Raw genomic sequence first — 22,448 nt, forward strand, 5'->3', positions numbered from 1 at the left:
GCAAAGTAGTCAGAGCATGTGAATACTTAAATCATTTAAAATGTTTTGTTAGATACTGCAGCTGTAATGTTTAGTAACACACATACTGGCAATGTATGGCTTTCCGTAATATTAGAGAGGTTACGTCTTTAAGGTTGCAGTCGTGTGTGTGTGTGTGTGTGTGTGTGAGGTTGAATGGTCGTGGGCCGGCGTTAGCAGCAATGCCTCACAAGGGACTAGTGCAGAACATTATCAGAAGCTTGGGATCATTCGTTGTGCAGAGCAAGCAGAGTTGAATCTGAGAGCTGGGACTTAGATGGACATTAGTCTCTGCTTAATAGAATCTGAGTGATAACTGTGCATAATGCTGCACTGAGAGGTCACTAAAAATGAAAAATTAGCGTCCCATTAAAGGGTTTTATTGCCGAGAGCTGCAGAGATGTCTCAAAGATAAGTTGTTGCTGACATTATAGGGAGCTGTCTATAGGGAGGGGCTTCAAGAGCAAATATATTCCCCCCGGTATTGTAGAACCTCAACCCTTAAACTTTAAATTCCCCATAATGAAATGTTCTTCTGAGAGCTCTCATATTCTCTGTCCAAGAATCTAGACCTACATCTTCAGACGGACAATAACTAATGTGCAAAGTTCATTAAGACTAGAGTCCGAGGCTGCTATACTGGATCCAGCATTCTGGTTATCTGAAGTCTGCATCAACTTCTTTCCAATAGCGCACGTACAGCTCTTCTGCACATGCAGCTTCTCCAGCCCAAGTCCGAATCAGGGCCATCTTTTCCATTGGGCACGATGGGCAGCTGCCCGGGGGCCCCACGGGCAAGGGGGCCCCATAGGCACGACTCTTAATGAGAATAAATAATCCTGCAAAAGGAAAAAACCTGCAAAAGAAACCTACAAGGGTCACTGAGCAAGTACATCTATCTATCTATATTTCTATATATCTATATCTGTATCTGTATACATCTATATATCTATATCTAGGGGCCCCTGTGCACTGCTTTGCCCGGGGGCCCATAATGTTGTTAAGATGGCCCTGGTCAGAATCCCAGGAAATAATGTCGTCCTTGCATATCCAAGAGTAGAACTCACATCCCCTGGTGCTTTTCTCTCCTTCTTTTCATTTTTATGTTGCCCAACTCATTTGACGCCCATGTCTTTCTCTAAGGCCACAAGTTACTTTATGCTGGAAGGTGAATTCTAAATGATGGTTTTATCACAGCAGTACTGTGTACCAGTTTATCAGCAATATGGGAAATAACGAGGTATTGTCATTTGTATTTCATACTGCACTGAAAAAGCAATATAATTCTAAATGATGTTGTCCTTGCTTACACTATGTAGCCTATTTGGTTTATAACTCAATGGTGGACATTTATTTAAAAGAGTTATATTTAGGAAGTCTTAGAAAGATCTGTTAAGTATCGATTGTACGTTCTTTACACTGTGCTGGTCTGAACATACTGGTTCATTAAGGAAAGTAAAGCAAACAAAAAAAAGGGATAACTGTGCACCTTGGCAAAACCATGTTGCTTTGGAGGGGGAGGTAAATTTAAAATATGATGGCAGATTTATAGTTTGGGTAGGGCATGTCCTAGATCAACTTTAAATGTCAGTGTAAAAATAAAACTATCAAGTATTTGTGTTACATGGAAAAACAGCCAGTATTTATCTTATGTGCAAAATAATAAACTATTTTTCACCCCTTGCATTGTAACATGGTTTATCCAGGACAAAACTTACTCTTTTTTTTTTGCCTTACTTTCCCTTAATGAATCAGGCCTGCAGTGTTCTATGGGGGGGACAAAGCTGGCAGTCTGCAATCTTTTTTTCCCACTAGTTTTATGCATTTTGATGGCGTGGACAGGTCTGCAATGTGCGGCTTTCAAATTAGCACTGCACAAGATGGTGTCATGTTAAATTCACATATCTGGTCCTCTCGTACATCAACTTTGCCAGCCAAAGAGGAAAAACATGCGCAGCTCCTACATTCTCCTCCATCTGCCTTCCAAACACATGATATTTATAATCCGCACAGTAACCCTTTCTGATTACATTTTTTGCTAATGTTGTGTATTTTATGTGTGAGCTGACTGCACCCACATTTTAATCATTATAGTCTGACGTACTATTATTTATATCCCAGAACAATATTTATTGTTAAATTTTGCTTATTGCTCAAAATCTGGTAAATGGTTAATTGCATTGACATATATACATATCTATCCTAGAGAGGGAAAAGAGCAAGTTACCTTTAAAATGAGAGAGAACAGAACATATTTATCTATAGAGCATAACTAGAGTATCGGGATCATGTGAGTAATGTGAGCTCCGCGATGGTACCTAGAAGGCATGCCATTGGTGGACGTGTGTATATTTTGTCCTATTATTGTGTCAGTGGGGGATTATGTTAGTATAAAAGGTACAGGGTCATTTTATAAAATAGGACTTTCCTTTTTTTCTAAACAGATGACATGAACTTTGCTCAGCCTGCCCCTTGCTTCCTTTTGAGTGTCAAGTGCAGTAAAACAGTTACTTAATTGACTATTTCCACTAATCCTGTTAATCCAGATGCACCAGTAATCTGACTTCTAGAAAAATAAACATTTACATGTTTTTTTTTCCAGTGGCAAAAACCGAGACTGTCCTGGGAAAACAAGTGCGCAGGGGAGTACCACTATATCTCAATTTGTACAATCTGGTCAATTAGACCAGTACTTAGTACTCACCCTAACTCACTCTTCACCAGTCTTACTCATCTTCGTACTTTACCCCATTCAATACTAGTTTTTTTTTTATTCCCTCTTCATTTCCATTTATGTTGTTATTGTAATGAATGTTGTTCCTGTCGTGTAAAAATAAACAAGTGCATTTAAAATGTCACATCAGTGGGACAATCTCTTTATTCCGGTCCTAATGAGTGTATATATTACAGAGTTATTAAAGAAATCCAAATATAATAACTTGTGGGTTGCTGGATTTTGCTTCATACATAATTATTTGCTAATTAAAGATGTAGAGGTGGGTGCTAGTGTATTGCCCTATAATTTTTCAGTATACACAGTATAAGTGACATCAGGTGACACGAAGAGATGTGATAACTCACTGATTTGTTTGGGATTTAAATATTAGTGAATGATGTAAAAGTGTCCAACGTCAGCTGGGTTTTTGGGACTGGAACATAACCAGGTTAATTGATTAGTGACCCCAAGTGAGGTTATTAAACTCATAGAACAGGGAATATCTTTTTTCCAAAGCTGCGATGGTTATGAGCGGTAGGGATGATATGGAACCGGTTTAAGACATAAATCTATGTGGTTTTCAGTCCATGCCTTTTAAGAGGCCAATTTATCCGAGACCCTTTTGATTTTGGGGTGGCGTGAGGATATAATGATTTTTGTGTGAGGCCATGGCATTATTAGGTCTGTGTGAGGCCTTCATATTGTTAGGTCAGTGTGTGCCAATGATAATTTTGGGTTGGTGTGGGGCCTTGCCAGGTCTAATGCTGTTCCCTCTTACGCACTTTGAATGAAAACCCTTTTCAGTGCAAAACATGGGGTCCGTTCACTAGATCGTCTCTGTAAATAGCTCTGAGTTAACAAAGGAGCAACCTCCTGCAGCTTCCAGCTCCCGACCCATTTGGAGAATGAATGTGCTAAATGCTTCTTATACCGCCTGAAAAGTCTGGGACAAAAAGCCGAATAAAACCCTTTTCTTCTCTGTTCTCTCCCCCAATCCTTTTTTTTTTTTTTCATTTTTTTCCCCCTGGGGGGGTTGGGTGTTTGAGACCAGTGTAAGCTTTGGAAAAGCTGTTTTTTTTTCTTCTAGTGCTCTTTTGAGTGTGAATGAGGTGCCGTGGTCACCCCCTCCTCTCCAGTGTCACAAAACCCACACAGTTAGTAAATGTTGCATGTAAACTTCTCTAGGTCAGCGGCGAATCACAGGCACATTTTCCTCTAACATGTCCGGGCTGTTTAGCACAGCAGGACCTGCATAGAGAGTGAGTAAATACTAGCCTGCTCCTCCGCTGAACTGTATTTATTTATTTCTCTGGAGAAACATTTGGTTGCTGATTATCTGGTCAACATCTCCTTGTAGTAAGTAATTGGTTATACATGCTTATCCGTTATTTATAATTTAACAACATCAGTCTTCAGATTGTATAAGATATACCAGACTTTGGGCTCTAATTATAATATACCCTTATAATATATGGCGTTCGGGCTCATTTTCTCTTGTAGCGCTAAGGAAATAATTTATTATTAAAATCTCGCCAAGGCAGCTGAACAATACCGCTGCCTCAGAGGTGGTGGCCTGGAGCGGTAAGAGTTGGACTTACCACTTTGCCAGGCCAGTCTGGGAGCCTAGGCACATGTATGACCCAGGTAGCTGTTTTCATGCATGCATAGTGGAACTGAAAACCCAGACTTGGGCTTTCAGTTCCACTAATTAAACAAAATAAATAAAGTGTATATAGTGTAAAATAAATAAAAAAAATGTAAAAAAAAATTATCAATTTAAAACCATTGCTGAATGACTAAAAAGCTTTGTTCAAATAATAAAGGATTTTTCATTCATTATCTTCTGTTATCGCAATCCTTGTTAAGTAGGCTTCCCCAAGCTTTCATTGGCGGAACTTACCGCCGACAGGGTGATGTATAGAGCGAGGTCCTATCTCCATTTTTCAGCGGAGATACAGCTTTTCATCCTATAATTAACAGAGCCCATAAATGTGTACTAAACTTTATATAGTTTATCTACTTGTTTGCATTAATAGATCCCTCTTTAATGCAGGACAGGGGTATTTAAATTGCACTCTCAAAATACATTAGTGCATACTTGCCTACTTTCGGCAAGTGCATTCCGGGAGAGGGGCATGACTAGAGGGAGGGGGCAGGGTGCTGCCCAAACGCGTCATTTTGGACCCGTCCCCCCTGCGACGAAAATGCCGCTTTGTCTCGGGGCCAAAATGACGTGATTCACCGCAAAATGCGTCGTTGTTTGCCCAGGCAATTGCGGGATGCGGGAGACTTGCCTGCTCTCCAGGGAATCTGTGAGACCGACCCGAATTTTGGGAGTGTCCCAGACATTCCGGGAGAGTTGGCAAGTATGCATTAGTGATTTCAAGAATCAAAGAGAAAATCATGGATAAATGAAAAAAATAAAAATTGCAAGACGAGATAATGTTAATATCAAATGGTAGTTGAACAGGAGTACCTTCATTACATTTAAAATGTTCTTTTATCCAGCCATGTGCTCCTTCCTATGGTCTTTTTGGCCACGTGATCACGCTACTGTATTTGATATATATTATGGAGGATTGCTTTTATATCAATTCTTCTGTATTTATTTAACCTGAAATAGCCTAAAATATTCTAGGAAACCTCATGACATAAAGGGTGCCAATCCTTTGCTGTAAATGTAAATCAGTAATACAAACAGCAATAAAACATGACAATAATGTACACTAATATTTGTGTTAGTGCTGCGCATAGTTTGTAGTAAATGTAAAATGCTGTTTAACAAGCAGAGCCGTCAGAGAGAAACATGTCTCTGGGTCCACATCTTACAGTTCTTTGTTTACAAAGCTTTTCTTAGAAGGTGCTACACCCCGGCCTCCTTTCAGGAGTTCAGGCAGGATTAGAATAGCCTGCCCTTCCCTCCTGTGTTTGAGTGGATACACGCAAAGACATGTTTACCCAGCCCTGCGCTGCATGCGTCACCCACAAATATTAGTTCCTTCATGTGAAGTGCATTGCATACCTTAAATCAGGAACCATTTCCACAATTTTTTGCACTTACTTTCCAATGGCAACTACCTGGAGTAACCTAAATGTCATTTAAATTGAATATAATGTTAACGATGTTCTTTCATCAGTAGTTTAATTTTGTTCCAGCCAGGCTACTGTAGTTCGAAGTTCAAAAACCGGATCAGATCAATATGTCATGGGTAAAATGCCAAGTGCAGGTTGGCACGAAGCATAGACTCGTACATATACAACAGTTGGTTCGAACCGTTCATTGTTACAGAACAGTCTGACATAATAAGGTATCATTAGTTCGCCCACATCTTGAATATGGGGTAGAGTTTTAGGCTGTAAGTTCCTAGGGAGACTAGAGATGGGTTCATAGACGGACAACGTCAATAAAAAGGGGGATGGAAAAATTAGAGGCGACCTAATCAAATGTATCAACATATTTTTTGGTCAATAAAAAGATTTGAACATTTCACATATCATACAGAGGAAAAGTGAGTCATCAATAGCAGATGACATGGTTTCACAGTGAGCACGGGAAGACATTCTTAACTGTAAGGGTGATTAAAAAAGACAAGGTTTATTTACTTTGAGAAAAAGCCACCATAGAGATGATCTAATTAAATGTATCAACATATTTGGTGGTGGTGGCATTAGAAATTAGAATTGGATTGCATGCCTTTTAAAAAATATATATATTTAGTTGAGAATCTGATTGGGGTGATTGATCTAGAGAATTTATCAAATTGTTTTTTTTACGTTCGGAAAGGTTTTTATTTGTGTACATAAGGCTAAATTGACAACTGTTATACTGGGGGGGGGGGGAGGTTGATTGGCCTTTTTCTGGATCAACACAATTAGAATTGCACTTCTGTCTTTTCTCGAACATGCTATCTATGAAACTGTAATCTGAATATCTATGCATGTACCTTATTGATCCATTCATCCACGCATGTCAAATGTTGCAACCAGAGTGAGTACTAGTAAAACTGGACATGATTGTACACTTAGAAAGGAGCATACCTGCATTATCATTATCACATGCAGCCCTCTCTAAGACTCACAGGCATGCGGTTACATTCACAATCACACTTTTGTCTTTAAAGAAGTACTGCAGCTCTACTCTTCAGGTCCCCAAGGTTTCCAAGCTTAGCTCTGTAATAGCCTCTCTCCATCTGTGTCACACAAACAGCTGATGAAGCAGCAGCCAGTTACCCGGACTCGCACAATCACATCCATCCAGGTTACAACAGCCCAGGGTTGCCAGGGAGCAGTCAAAAGCCATTACTGTTTGGGAGAATTTGCCCTCAGGCAGTTCCTTGGCACAGTGGAGAAGCGTGCGCATTAAGGGAGAGGGCGAATATATAATGTATACATGGGTGTGCATTTACACATTTACATAGGAACTAAAAGTCAGAAGGCTCTAATAGGATGCACCCACAATTCCCAGCACTCTAGGTCTGTGCGTGAGCATAAGATTTAATCCTGGTTCTGCTGCAGAGCAGGAATGTGCTTTGTTAACCTTTTCTTTAAACACTACATAGTAAGGTTTTGTAAGCATGTGTTCTATTCAAAACAATAAGCTCTTGTAACATATTCTCTTTTATTATTTAATTCCTAGTACCTGTTTCACAATAAATTCATTGGGAAGTTGAAGAAGCGCATCTTAATTTCTATCTTTTTAACTCGTTGCCTATCCCTACAGTCCAGTCTAATCTTCATTCCAAGATGCAGCGTTAATGTTACCTGGAGATAGTTGGTAGAGTATTTAAAGCAGTATTCCAGCTTTCAATTTCACTTTTTTTTTGTTCTTCAGAAATTGAATAACAAATTTAGTCATTAACGGTCCTTTGTTAAAGAAAAACAAATCTAGCACCAAAAAGTGGCTGTCAAATAGTGGTGCCTACCCCATGGATGGAACTTGTTTGTTCTTTGCCCAATTTACCCTTTTGTGACAACCCGATAAGTAGAAAACAATTTATAGTGATGGATGTTTTGAAGTGGTACTGGCAGATACTGAGGGCTAGATTTACTAAGCTGCGGGTTTGAAAAAGTGGGGATGTTGCCTATAGCAACCAATCAGATTCTAGCTATCATTTTGTAGAAGGTACTAAATAAATGAAAGCTAGAATCTGATTGGTTGCTATAGGCAACATCCCCACTTTTTAAAACCCGCAGCTTAGTAAATCTAGCCCTGAGTGTGGTTACAGAGCTGGTGGTAGACCTGGCATATGGTTGCTGAGATGAGATGGTGGTTTATGATGTGTGGGGGGAATTGAGATGTTGGGAGATGGTTATTGAGTCGATGGAAGATGATGTGTATGTTACCGAGATGGTGTTAGATGTTGTGTGGGAGTTCTGAGGCAATAGTAGATGTTTTATATGAATATTGAGATGGTAGTAGATGCTGTGTATGTTACCGAGATGGTGTTAGATATTGTGAGTGCATTCTGAGGCAATAGTAGATGTCTTATATGAATAACGAGATGGTGGTAGATTTTGTGTGAGAATACTGAGATGTTAGTAGGCGTAGGGTATTGTTACTGAGACTGGTAGATTTTGTACAGGGGTACTGAGGTGGTAGTACTGAGGTAGTAGTACTTATATGGTTACTGAGATGCTGGGTTTGGACATTCAGTGTAGATGGAAATAGCACACAGATACAAGACACTGGTGTTCAGAACACAGTAATCTAAAAATAACCATCCATGGAATGCTTTGAACAGTATGTAGTTAAGTTGCGTGGAAAATGTGTAAAGGTGCATAGATGACCGTAGATACCAGGTCTATAGTGGACTAATGTCCTAGCGCTAAAGATTGTAAAAGACCATTTGACATTTGAACAATCGGAAATTCTGTTGAAAAGCTGAGCTGAAAATGAAACAAAAAAATTAAGGTGCGCTAGTTAAGGCTCATCGAACACATCACAGATGTATATTTAACATCTGAAACGATTTCATGGTAATGTAATGTAACATTTAGGCAGTTGAGATAGTGGTAGAGTCCCCAAAGATACAACTGGCACCTACACAACCATTCAGCAACATGGCCTACAACCAGGCGCTGTCTGGCAAATTGTAGTCTGGGGGCAAGACTGACCCAGCCCAAGATAGCCCACTATGGGACCAGCCCAGGGAGCAGATGCCCCCATGCCCCCCAACCCAGCCTGCCCCTGCCTACAGCATAGTTATACCAGATTTACAGATCAATCTTTAACAATTAGAACTATATTACTGTACTGTAACTGTAGAACAATTAGTTGCCAATTTTGGTTTTCAAATTTCATCTATATTCCCTAAAGCTTCCTTGGTGACAAAGTGAGCTATTATTTTCTTTTTAGTCATACGTGGCGATTTTATAGTCTTTTGCCGTTAACTAAATTCACTGGTCATGGTGATTCCCATAGAAACCAAAACCATGCCTTGAGTTTGTCATGTTAGTATGTTCAGAACTACCAGCAGACATAAAGAACCTATCGTGTATATAGTGTCTGTCCCACTAAATATCAACAGTAAGTTCACCTAACCACTGGACATGTGCTTATGCCTGGAAGAAAGTTGTTGCTGCATCTATGCCAAGAGGAAGCCATAGAGGAGTTTAGTTGTTTAAAGTTTTCCTGGGACATGCTTCTGCCTTAGTCTAAGATTTATAGCTCTCTGTAGCTAATTAATGTCTATACTGCTATTACATCAGGCTGGGATCCCAGTGGCTTCACACATGTCCCTCCCTTACACATGCAGCTTGTCTGGGGCCAGCAGGGAGCATTAACCCCCCCCCCCCTTTCAGTTTTCTATTTCGTGTGGCTGTGGGCTAATGATGTGTAAGATGAAAAAAGAAGTCAGCCATCCAGAGCAGAATGCCCTCCTTATCTTCATTTATTTTGCATTTGATTATCCCACAAGTAACTTGCATCTATTTCTAACCCTAGTTGCCCTGTCCCCCCCCCCCCACCCCCCCTAAAGTTATTAGTTCAAATATTAATGCATGCGAGTAATATATCCGGCCCGTGTTGATTGATGCCTTCCCAAAAAGGGGGAGACATGGCAGTATAAATTTTTCGGAAGGTGGGGGCCAGTATTGCCCCGGCAGCAGGGTTTTTCAGATACATAATTCACACGCCCTGCAGGCATTGCTTTCAAGGCATCGGAGCCGCAGGGCGAAAAAAATAAGCAAGGCTCTTAAAAGTGAATGATTTTTGCTAATGCACAATTAATGCCATGGAAAAGCACAAAAGAGCAAGATTGGGTGATGGAAACTTCTGATTAAGTTGGCACACTGGCATTGACGAGTGTATCTTTTTTTTTTTTTTTCTTTAATTTTAACTGTTTCAGTGCCGTTGCAGCATGCTCTGCTGTTTCCCAAGTTCTCAATACCGTTCCAAGCTGGTGTCTTGAAGTTCAGCTTTAGCAAAGATATCTGGAAACGTTAATAACCTGCTGCCTCTTGTTGTATTTATATGACATCCAGTATTCAAATATTATTTTTATATATTCAAAACATATAAGTGTTTATTATTATTTCTTTATATTCATAGCACCATCCATTCAGATCAGCTATGTTCAGCATGTCTTAATTAATGCATACAGCCAATGTACTGCTTGCTAATAAGCAAAAAACTGCAGATTGTACTTTTTAAAGTTGGACCTTCTCTGTGTAGACCAGGGAAGGGCAAGCTGCATTGTCTTTAGAACTACATCTCCCATGATGCATAGCTTGGCCACTGAGTGACATGACTGTCGCCATCCGTCTAGATCTGTTATGTGCACCTTTCGGCAATCCAGTTGTTACTACCTTTCCCATCATACTCGGGTAGCCATCTTCCATGATGTGTAGACAGCTGTTGCCTAATCAATGTCCTCAGCAACTGGTTGGCCGAGCATCAGGGGAAACAGAATTGTGACATAGACTTAGATGGTTAATTGCAAGTCGTACGTCAAGGTATAAAGGAAACCACTGGTACACTTGGCAGTAATTAAATGTCACTTTACTATAGGCAGAGGCAACAGAACATGTCGCTAAGTTAGAGAAAACTGGTCCTTTTCAGTACAGTAGTCCTCAGGCAAAGGGTTACGGATGACTTTAAATAGACATTCACCAATAGACAGCAGCTTTAAGCCATGCAGGTGTTGAGAGTTCTATTAATATAGTCTAATTATACCCAGTTATAGAGGTGTAGGGAGCCAGTTTGCATGATTGTTAGAATGACGTTTCTCTGATGAGGTCAATGTCTCTCTCTTTCTCATTATGCAGGGGATGTGTTAGATAACAGTGTGGCTTCTCCCGGCACAGGGGACGATGATGACCCAGACAAGGACAAAAAGAGGCAAAAGAAAAGAGGCATATTCCCCAAAGTAGCGACAAATATTATGAGGGCGTGGCTCTTCCAGCATCTCACGGTGAGTCTCCAACATTATTTGCCTATATTACGGTAGTAGTTTTTCTGCATTCTGCAAGAAGAAGCTTGTGCAAAATCCACACTACATGACTGCGGTGAGAATGTACTGTTTAGCGCCGAATGCTGGAAATGGAAGGGTCCATTATCAGGGGGCCCCAGGAAAAGTCAGTTGTCAACTGTGTTATAGTCTGAATTGTGTTTAACATTCAAACCTGAGTAGTTATAAACAACTTGGAAAGTGATGTGGTTGTTGGAGTGTACCAAAACATACGGCGGGGCCTGAGCCATTAAGGAGAGCAAAGCCTAAAAAAGGAGTAACTTTGAATCTGGACAAAACCATGTTGCATTGGAGGGGAGGTAAATTTAAAATGTAGGCACAGATTTATAGTTGGGGTAGGGCATGTCCTAGTTCAATTTTAAATTTCAGTGTAAAAATAAAGCTATCAAATATTTATGTGCTACATGAAAAAATAGCCAGTATTTATCTTATGTGCAAACTAATATATTCATTTGCACCCCTTGCATTGTAACATGGTTTGTCCCGGAGAACATTTACTCCTTTTTCTTGCCTTACTTTCCTTAATGACTCAGACCCACAATGTTTGGAGAGTACAAAGCTATTTCAATTAATTTTGCTGGAGTGTTCATTCTGAAATCCAAAATGTCCAAAATTATTTGTGTCCTACACAAACAAAGTGGGGGCCTTTTTATGATTGACAGCTGCAGTGTTAAAGTCATTATTGCCCATTTATGATATGATTGTGCCAGCGTTTGCAACTGGTTAAGGCAACCAAGATGGCAGGTTTGTAGAACTTTGCTATAGATCCAGCAGTAATAGGCATTACTAGTTTTGCGCTTATCTTGCTCTAGCACAATATGGTCCCCTTGTTAGACTGTTGTTTTATATTAATGGAGTAACAAACTAACAGGAAAAATGGAATCGTAAAGGTATTTATTGATGTAATGGTACACAGTGCAGCCCCGTAAACACAGACAGACGGGCAGACATTATAAACAGCATTTAAGTTATGTGATCATATAAGAGCTTTCTTTAAGTGTTTAATAAATTGCCCCTCTGATATTTTTTAGACATTTTATTTTTGCTTGCTCAGAAAACTGTTACTTTGAGTTAAATTTAATAGGGGAAAGTACCCCTTGTAACTGTCTACGGTTCTCCTGGGGTAGATTATATGAGCCACTAGCTGGGAATCTAGGCACTAGGCAGACAATTATGATAATATCAGATTTTTACAAGCAGGTTCCAGTGTTCTCTGATGTTTTGCTGGTTTGCTTGTGTGATAGGCAGTCACTCACAGTATAGTGTTCACTGGAGCACATGCAGCCCAGCTTCCTATTGTATCATGATAAATCTGAGTTACTGAACTAAAGCAGCCGGGGTGAACTTTTTGTTTGGGTAGTGACATTTCTGCCATTTCACTGCCGGAGGGGCTTATTCTGTAGTTTAAAACGGTAAAAGAACATGTTATATGCCCTCTTACAAGTGGTGTGGGAATATTAATCAACAAAGTTATATCTTTAAACAATGGCTTAATTAAGTGCAGTTGCTGAATATTGTAGAAGCTGTCATTTTAAAATCTTTATTTGTCAATACATATTTTTTGGCAAAGGCCATAGACTCCTTGTAATCATTCTGCTTGTTCCTTAGTGAAAAGTTGTGATAATTTGCATGCAGATTGTCTACTCCTATACAAATCATTGTATGCTAAACTAGCAGAGGAATAGAGACTATCGTCCATCTGAGATCTACTCTAGATTGCTTACCAGGATGTGTATGATTGTAGGATATGTAAAGGTCTCATTCCTAAAGTACTGTTATTTCACTGCATGTAGGCTCTTTGGAAGGTCTGTGGTCAAAACAAATATATATGTCCAGAGTATTGGAGTGGACTGAATTATCTGTCAAGCCTGGTTCTTTGTAGGGCTTTGGTGTAGGCCTTGGAGGGTAAAGGATAACTCCTGAGAGTGATCTCTTCAGAAGAACCAATAGTGTGTACTGTTGAAAATCAACATCTGAAGAGGGTGTTAAGTCATTTTCAAGTTATATCGATCTTCATCAGGAGAAGAGAAGGTGAACTTAATCAGGCAGCTTTTTTTCTGACCAATGTATTATCAGAAACTCCTTTTGGCCAAGAGATGTCCCCTTTCCAAGGTCACTGGTCTCTGTCCACTTAGCTGAGTGGAAATTCCACTGACCATTGAACCACTGGACTTCTTACTTAAGGAAAGGCAAAATAATGAGTCCTAGGCATATACTGACTAATTGAAAGGGCTGTAAACCCATTACATATTGGTCAGAGATAATCAAGGGTATTTAATGACTTCTATCTATTCAGAAGCAGTGAAGCTTCAGCAGCCAGCCCTGAACCCTGCCATGTGCTTATTATCCTCATCATTAGTAGAATTACTTCACAGCTGTTCTTTGCTACATTACTTCAGCTGGGGGTCTTACCAGCCATACAGCCCTGTAACCCCTGCCATGCCATCCACAGTCCTCACAAAGGCTCGCAGATCAGAACATTTCTGGAATGATGTTACTGGTCCCATCAGTTATGTGAAACATTGAGGGACTTTTATAAAAACTGGTGCAAGTGAAAAGTTCAGGTAAACAAATAGAAACAGAGGTGCACGCTCCACCTGACACATTTATCATCGAACATGACACTTTCTTTCTTCCCTGGCTGACTTTAGTAATTGCTTCTGTAATCTGGAGGTGAAAGAGAGATAGCTGAGATATGCAAATTGTAGCAACAGATTTTACTCTTATAGATTCCCGTTGTATTGTTTTTAAGGTACAAAGCGAGGCCAGGTGTTAGAGAGGTACAGAAGGGTGATTTTAGACTAAACAACAGATTTCTAGAAGTAGTGCAACGTTTTCATAACTTTGTCTTCATGAATCATATGTTTTACTTATTTGCACTGAATTTGGACACCTTACACCTACATTATTATACATGTCCCTCAGTTTGATGTGCTGTGCACTGGCTTTTCTGTTGGTTTGTAAGTGCTGGTTGTCTCTGTTTAGGGAGCGTGATGAAATGAACACACTGAAACTGGAAATAGAAAGCAGGCTCAGTAGGAGCATGGTAAACGGAGGTGTTAATGTTGGACAGATTACCGTTGTTAATAGGGAACTGTTCAAAGCCCAGTCACTCAATAAAATAGAATGCTTTTTGATTTGGTTTTTCCTTTCTCTTTTCTTACACCCAGGTAACCCAAACATTTTAACCCACTGGTATTGTAACCCTTATACTACAGACTATACATTCCTATCCGCCCAATAGAGAAGAATGAGTTGGTAGGATAAAGAATAACATTATCTCTTATATTTATGTCGCCAGACCTCAGAGAAAAAATGTTCAGCAGTCCAAGGGCTCAAACTCTGCTCTTCTGCTGATGTGTGGGGCCAGTACATACACAGTGGAGCCACGTTTGGGCTTTCAGGTCCATCATAATGGCACCAGCACATGGTCAGAGACCATCACAGCAGGTGGTCAAAGATTTCCCGGACAAACCCCCAACCCAACACCCCTCACAGTGTGATTCCATAGCAGAGATGGGCAGTAGTCACACCACTGCCTGTATAAAGTGTAATACTAAGGGGGAAATACATTATGAGAGTGCACAATTACTGAAAGTGAAATGAACACGTTTCTACAAGACTGTTTTATAGAGCAAAGCTGGTTTTGTGTACATATCTGTTATAATGATGCCTGGATTTTTTATTTATCCAGCACCAACATATTCTGTAGCACTGGGAAATAATGGAGACAAATTGAACATATAATGACAGCAATATAGGAACCTACACTGAGATCATGTCCTACAGCAGAGATCTATGGCATTATAAATACGACATGTCTGTCAATCAGTTGCTTATGATTATAGCCAACAGAAATAATAATAGGTGTGTTGTTTATAGTGTAGCTGATTTAGAAGCAGTTTGTGTTTTTTCATGTCTATGGATATAGTTGTACCAATTGTGTTAAATGATGGTAGCCCAGAATAGGGATTTCTATAGACACTTGTACCAACACGGGAAGTAGCAAATCAATAGCAATAGGGAAACTGGTGTAGTCACTTTCCTAACATTACAGTGATGTATTAAGATTTTAGTCGTTTTCGTTTGTGTTCTATTTGTAAAAGAGATGACTTTAGAAATAACTAGTCCCTGAGAATTTGGCAGCATGTTATACACCAATAACTACGTCGGATGTACATAAATGTGTTTTTATTTTCTTTGGGTTTTGAACAATATGGGTCTCTACCAAATTCCACATCTTCGTTGTTCCCAAAGTGTTCCCATGCAGCAGGATTAAACTATACACCAGGAAGGGAAAGGTATTCCGGACACACAATACGCTGACCTGCACTCCAAGTACTAACAGTGCCCACAGAAAGGGAGGGGGTGAGCGCTCTCCTCTAATTCCAATGAGCCCTCCATTCACTCAATTAGCCTCTCAAGCATCCCCACTTTTTCCCTGTCAAGTGCTCTTCAATTTTGCCCACAGAAAACATATTTATTTGTGGACAGAAGCAGGAAGTCTTCAGTCACAAAGACACCACTTACTTACTATTTAAGCTAAATGTTCCCTCATCAGGCAGAGCATTGTACATTGGTTTATCAAGTGTGCTGTACAATGTGGTTTATATCAGCTGCAATCCATGTTGGTGGGATCCTAACATCTTCTGTGTTGTGTGTAACTGCTCATTACATGTAAAATAAAATGTGCGTCAGTAAAGGAATTTTGTGGCCCTGTAGCCATTTATTACTGATTACATTATTGGACTGAGGAATTTTACCAACAGTCTCTATATTTTATTCCTGTTTGGGATAACCATTGTTTTACTTCTCAATATTTCAAATGGTCGTAAATGACACACGGAACATTTGTTATCGAAAGACTAAGGGCTAGATTTACTAAACGGCGGATTTGAAAAAGTGGAGATGTTGCCTATGGCAACCAATCAGATTCTAGCTTTCATTTATTTAGTGCATTCTACAAAATGACAGATAGAATCTTATTGGTTGCCATAGGCAACATCTCCACTTTTTCAAAACCGCAGTTTAGTAAATATACCCCTAACTCTTACTGCACCAGTGTCAAGGACAGGATTTTCTCAGAGATTCAACATTTACTTTTCAACAAAGATTCATTCTGTTTTATAATCAGTAACACCAGTTATCACCCCTTCCCCTCCCCCTGCCTATGTGAATAACCATCATTTCTGAGCTACATCGTCCTAAAACTCAACTAATTACATACACCTAGATTGTAAGCTAGCGAGCAGGGCCTTCTCACCTCTTTGTCTGTTTTACCCAGTTTCTTTATTAGTTTACTGTGTTTCTCCCCAATTGTAAAGCGTTACGGAATATGTTGGCACTATATAAATAAATGATGATGATACACCTACAAATGTCACAAGTAACGCTATACACAGGGGATGTTATTCTAAAATGTGGTAACTAGATAGACTGTTTTGAAAGCAGTGCAGGCGTTTAAAATGTTCCTAATGCATCAACCTATATTGTTAAAGGAATGAAGGATACGGGGGTTTGGGTGCAAAAAGTGACAAATTGTTGTTATTATTGGGTAGTGAGTAGTGATTCTGGTATATATAGGCAAACTTTAATGGTCACTCTGAACCTCTGTTACTTCCCAGAATCCAACATTTAAGCATCATAAGCAAACACTCACTTATTTCTCACATTGCCAATCCTTGATGATCCATTGTTAGAGGTGAAGAGTGAAATGATAGTACAGAATGACATAAAATGGTACAATCCGGAAAGTCAGGTTTGTCAGTATTAAGATTGAATTGAACTTTGCCAGAAATCCATCATTTACCTTATCAGTTGAACCCACTTGTTGACCTAATAGCAACTAAAACATAATTTAATATATTGCTCATTAGGAGGTTGAGATAGGTAATACATGCTTTTCCTCTGTGATGTGAAGTTCCCAGCATCTGGTTCATGAGTACAAACCAACAACATTGAATGACTTTGGCATCAGCAATTGGCAAAATAGACAGTATCGGTGATGTTTGCAGTGATACAATTCTAACTTTTCATTTGGCCGTGACTCGTAAACCTTCTACTATATCTGCTGATATAGCCATACTATGCAATATGTGTTTGTTTGTTTATGTATCTTCTTAAAAGTTAGGAGAAGATAACCAGACAGACATCAAATATATTCTGTGATATATGATAAGTATGTGTGTATATATAATATATATATATATATATATATATATATATATATATATATATATATATATATATATATGTGTGTGTGTGTATATATATATATATATATATATATATATATATATATATATATATATTTATATTTTATTTTTTATTTTATTTATTTTTTTCTTCAGTAGCTATCAAGCACAATTGATTTTTGCAGCTGTGAGCAGCAGTGACAGACACAAACGATCTTTTCCCCTGAGAGCTCACACTCTAATGTTCAGTACAAGAGGAGTGCTAATATGTCTGTGTGGAGATTGGAGAGGCCAACTGAGTGAGATTGAGCAATGAAGGGATCATTGCGATGGGAACATTGTGGGTTTGAAGTGTAAAACTCAACAGAAATCTCTGATACTCAAACCTGTGAGATCTGACAGGTTTCCTCTAGCTATCTCTGGGACTTCCTACTTCAAAGACCAGCATGCAGCACACTGCTCCTCCTTTTCCCCTGTTGACATGTTTTAGGCACTTGCAGCTAATTATAGCATCCATCCCTCCACTCTCCCCTCTCTATCTCTCCATCATTCTCTCTTGCCTCTGCTGGGAGAGAAGCTCACCATTCCACCATTCCCCATTCTGTGCCATCTGTCATGTTTTTCCTGATTCTATATTTAAAGGAGCAGTTCCTATTTACAAAGAGCCAGCCGCTCTATCTGTACCTCTTTCACTTCATAAGCTAAGGGCTGCTGTGCGATTTAACCTTTCACTCCAAAAGAGCTGACTATACAATCCAGTGTAATGACTGGTAGGCTGTAGTACAGAAATGGGTCAACAGTGTCTTAGTACATTTTTTTTTTTAGTTCCATTCTGTCTGAACAGTAAAACTCTGAAAACTCACATAATGTCGGGGGATGTGTGGAACGTACCACATAGGTGAGCAGGACAGCTGAGCTGATTTCAGTCACTCACTTTCACTGGGACAATTCTGATAAGACAGATAGACGCGTATAACACATGCGAGTCTAATGGCCTAAGAAAACAAGTCTGGTGCTTTAACTGAACAGCAGCCAATAATTAGTTGTGAATATATTTAACTTAGCAGTGCAGGCTGCAGCACAATATGCTCAGTGAGATCCAGCTGGACAGCAGAAAATATACCCGGCCCCTGTGATCATAGGCACCTTCATTATTGTAATTTATCTAAAAAGCATCCCTAGAGTATCTCACTGATGGGGATAATGGTACTGTCCAAAAATGTAACTTCCTATGTTCTGTTTTAATGACTGATTGCAACATGTCTCCTTGGGCACAACAGCAACGCTGCTCCCTCGCATTCCTACTTTTTGTTTTTACTTCAAACATATCTTTAAAAAAAAATTGGTCCTACATACGTTTAATAGACGGCATTAATTCTTGTATACTATCATCTTAAATAGAATAAACCAAGGAGTTTATACTCTAGATCACTGCTGGGATTATGATAATACGTCTCGGTAACATTTGCAGATTTGCTAAAAGTGAGACGCTGAGCATCTTTTACAGTTACAATTACTCTGCACATTCGCACAGTGATTGGCAGGCTTTGCTCAGTTACTCCAGAGCAATCACTGGCACGTTTAAAGGTTTATTATCATCTTAAGATATAATGGCATACCCTGATCTCTTCCTTTCCATTAGATATTTTTATTTTATTTACATGTTTTTGCTTTTTTTTAGTCTCAGACTTCCAAATCTGCCAGCACAAATTTCATCTGCTGTGCGAAATCATGTCTCTGTGATCCGCTGTCTTTTCAAGATGCCTTAGAGGGATGAAAACCAGGTTTTCATTCATCGTATTTAATCTATTTGTAGTACCAGGACAAAGCGACAGTCATGGGTTTAACTGCAACCTGTTTTCGGCATGGGCAGAGCCCCCACGTTGCGCAAACAGAATCCGCTATCTTGGCCCAAGACTGCTATAGATGATGCGAGTTCTCCGGAATTAGTGGCGCTATATAAATAAATGATGATGATGACATATGTCTTCAAATGTAAAAGTGGTGGCACATACATGTTAGATGGTTCTTGCTGGTGTCATAGCCAGAAAGTGTAGCATTGCTCTCCAGATCATATTATCGCCAAAGCAGAGACATTTACACTGTACCGACAAACATTCGTACTCTTTGTCCCTAATAAAGTGACAGGTTAAGAATCCTCCAAAGAAAGGACCAAAAACTCCCCTGTTGGCAACTGACCTTTTTGTCAAGGGCGCAGGATTGTGCAGGGAAACACAAAACAAAATGAAGCCCTTTGCTTGTGTTTTGGCTGGTGGCAGACGCTGCTGTAATTAATCATCCCTGTCCAAGCTCCTCTGTAACCTGAACCTTCCTCCTCTCTGTGTCTGGAAGGCAGCAGTCTTCAAAGGACATCTTCCAGGCCTGCTCACTGGCAGGTAGGCCGGCCAGAAATGGTTCATTTGTCCTGAATTAACTCTACCATCACCAAAACCTTGGAAAAGGGGTTTGATTACTAGATCTATTTATTAGGTATAAAACTTATTTTTGAAAAATAAATATAGGCAGGGAATTTTCCCAAACATTTTATTCTTTTAAAACTTCTACAAGGGTAACAAACATATACTTGAAGATGTTCCCATATACTGCTGGTTTCTGCAACACGCAATGACTTACCATTAGGACCCTATAGGGAGGAGCCAGGTATATTTCCTTCCCACAACTTTTCACACCTTGGGCCTGATTCATTAAGGATCTTAACTGAAGAAACCTCTTATTTCAGTGTCCTGGACAAAACCATGTTACAATGCAAGGGGTGCAAATTAGTATTCTGTTTTGCACATAAGTTAAATACTGTCTGTTTTTTTTCATGTAGCACACAAACACTTGATAGCTTATTTGTCCACTGAAATTTAAAGTTGATATTTGTGTGCTACATGAAAAAACAGTCAGTATTTAACTTATGTGCAAACCGGAATGCTAATTTGCACCCCTTGCATTGTAACATGGTTTTGTCCAGGAGACTGAAATAAGAAGTTTCTTCAGTCAAGATCCTTAATGAATCAGGCCCCATGTGACTGTTAATGATTCCTATAGTGTAAAGAAAAGGTCATCTTTAGTTTGCATTTGAAGCGACTAATGAAATGGGCAACATTGTATAGAGCACAGACAGCATTGCAGAAGCAACGGTTGTAGTCCGTTCTAAAATAAAAAGCGTTTAATTTGAATTGCCTCTATGCAACAGACCTCGTTGTGAATGAGCAGTGAGAGTTATGAGTTATATAGTACACAGAGGACAAGTAGTACCCTGCCTCATGCTTAAATTGTATGTTGGCTCTCTTAAAGGCAACAAACGCTTAAAACTCTTTCATTTCTATAACTTTTATGGTGCATGTATTATTACTATTATATGGTATATACTATGACATAAAAAGCAAATTGAAACACAAATGCTTGAGTGGCTGCATCAGAGTGAAGGGTCTAAATTCACAATTATTTGCTTCCTCCCTGAAGCTGGTAGATCCATGGAGGTCCTTCATGAATAACCTCACCTATAAAGGCACTTCAGCTAGCTGTATTTTCCAGGCACAGCAGGGAGAGTTGTGAATATAAGCAGGACTGGACTAAAGACAAGTTCTTGATTGAAGCTTAGTGGACTTTTCCTTTAGAATTCATTTTGCTGCCTCTGTGCTAGCATTATGCTTGCACTAAACTAATTCCAATGCAGTCATTCAGTACTGATATCTCAAATGCGTCTGTTTTTAAATGGCTGGTCTGGCAAATCTAGAGAAGAAACTAACCAACTGCACATTTTGTTTTTGCCTCTTTAACTATAAATGGGGTGGTATGGAATTACTTCTCATATGCCCTTCCCCAACGCAGGATTTGTAGAGGGGGGTTTTCACACCGTGCCGCCAGTGGGCGTGACCAGCATGCATGGGGGCGTGGTTATAATTTTAGACAGTGCTTGGCTGCTCTCCAACTCTTCCTGTCCCCATAATATCATACTTACCAACTTTAGTAAGTTGGTTTCCGGGAGCATGTCATTTTGGACCCGCCCCCATGATGTAATGACGCGAACGCGTCATTTGACAGCGGGGGGCAGGGCCAAACGCTGTGATTCACCGGGAATCGCGGCGTTTGGGACCTAACTTCCTAGTGAAGTGGGCAGATCCGGGAGATTGCCACACTCTCCCGGGAGTCCGTGAGACTCTCGCAAAATGCGGGAGTCTCCCGGACATTCCGGAAGAGTTGGCAAGTATGTATAATGTATATGGGCAATGCTGCGTGCACTACTGTTAGGTGCACATAGCTCTCCCTTTTTAAGCAGAGCCATGTGAAGTGGGGGCAGGGTCCAGCCACCTCAATTATACAGTGCCCCAGGCTTGGATGGGGGTTTCCAGGCACTAGGAACCCCCTCCCCTTCCCCCTTGGTTTGCCTATGCAATTAAATTGATATTTGACAGGATTTGCAGATTTTGCATTTACTTTGAAATGTTCACCAAGCTTCTACATTACTTGCTTCTATCCGACAATTTCTGATCTTGCCTTACAGAAGAATGATGACACATGCCACAGCTAGTATAGTGATCTCTTAAGTCCAGTAAATGCATGCACTGGTTCTCACTTACAATCCAGGATTTATGTGTATCCTAAATCAATCTAGATAAGCGATACATTAATTTTCATCCCTGTATCCTAGTGGAAAGTGACAGGCACAGACTGGTAGATGCAAACCTTGGAATCAGACCCTGAGAGATGTTCTCGATAGTTCTGACAGATAAAATATCACAGCTGTTTATACTGATGCTGTGTGTTGACAATGTATTGGATGCCGTGTACGGACACCGCATTGCTAGTTCTGTCAGAATCACAGCTGTTTATATTGATGGGAAGTCTTTACGGCTAAACCACAGTTTCTTAAACAAACGCCTCTCACGGCACTTAAACGCCACTGTTTGTTCACTGTGGTTTGGAAGCTGTCGGTTCACACTTGTGGATTCAGATAAAGACAGAATAAGCTGCACTTCACCTCATAAAACAAGCATTTCACCACCACACCTGAAGGATTAGTTTTCTTTTTGGGTAACGCAG

At 39.8% G+C, this 22,448-nt stretch overlaps 1 protein-coding gene across 8 annotated transcripts in view; it reads left to right on the top strand.

Moving 5' to 3' along the window:
* Nucleotides 1-22,448, top strand: part of MEIS2 (Meis homeobox 2) — a 116,826-nt gene that overhangs the window by 44,907 nt on the left and 49,471 nt on the right. For 6 of the 8 annotated variants that reach the window (XM_075192143.1, XM_075192144.1, XM_075192139.1 and 3 more), the window contains exon 8: nt 11,000-11,145. In XM_075192143.1, coding sequence (XP_075048244.1) covers nt 11,000-11,145 — 146 coding nt within the window. The remainder of the gene's footprint in view (nt 1-10,999; nt 11,146-22,448) is intronic. The other 2 variants (XM_075192140.1, XM_075192142.1) reach the window with 1 other exon arrangement.

This window comes from Mixophyes fleayi, chromosome 12 (assembly GCF_038048845.1).
Source record: "Mixophyes fleayi isolate aMixFle1 chromosome 12, aMixFle1.hap1, whole genome shotgun sequence".
In the NCBI taxonomy this organism is placed as follows: Eukaryota; Metazoa; Chordata; class Amphibia; order Anura; family Limnodynastidae; genus Mixophyes; species Mixophyes fleayi.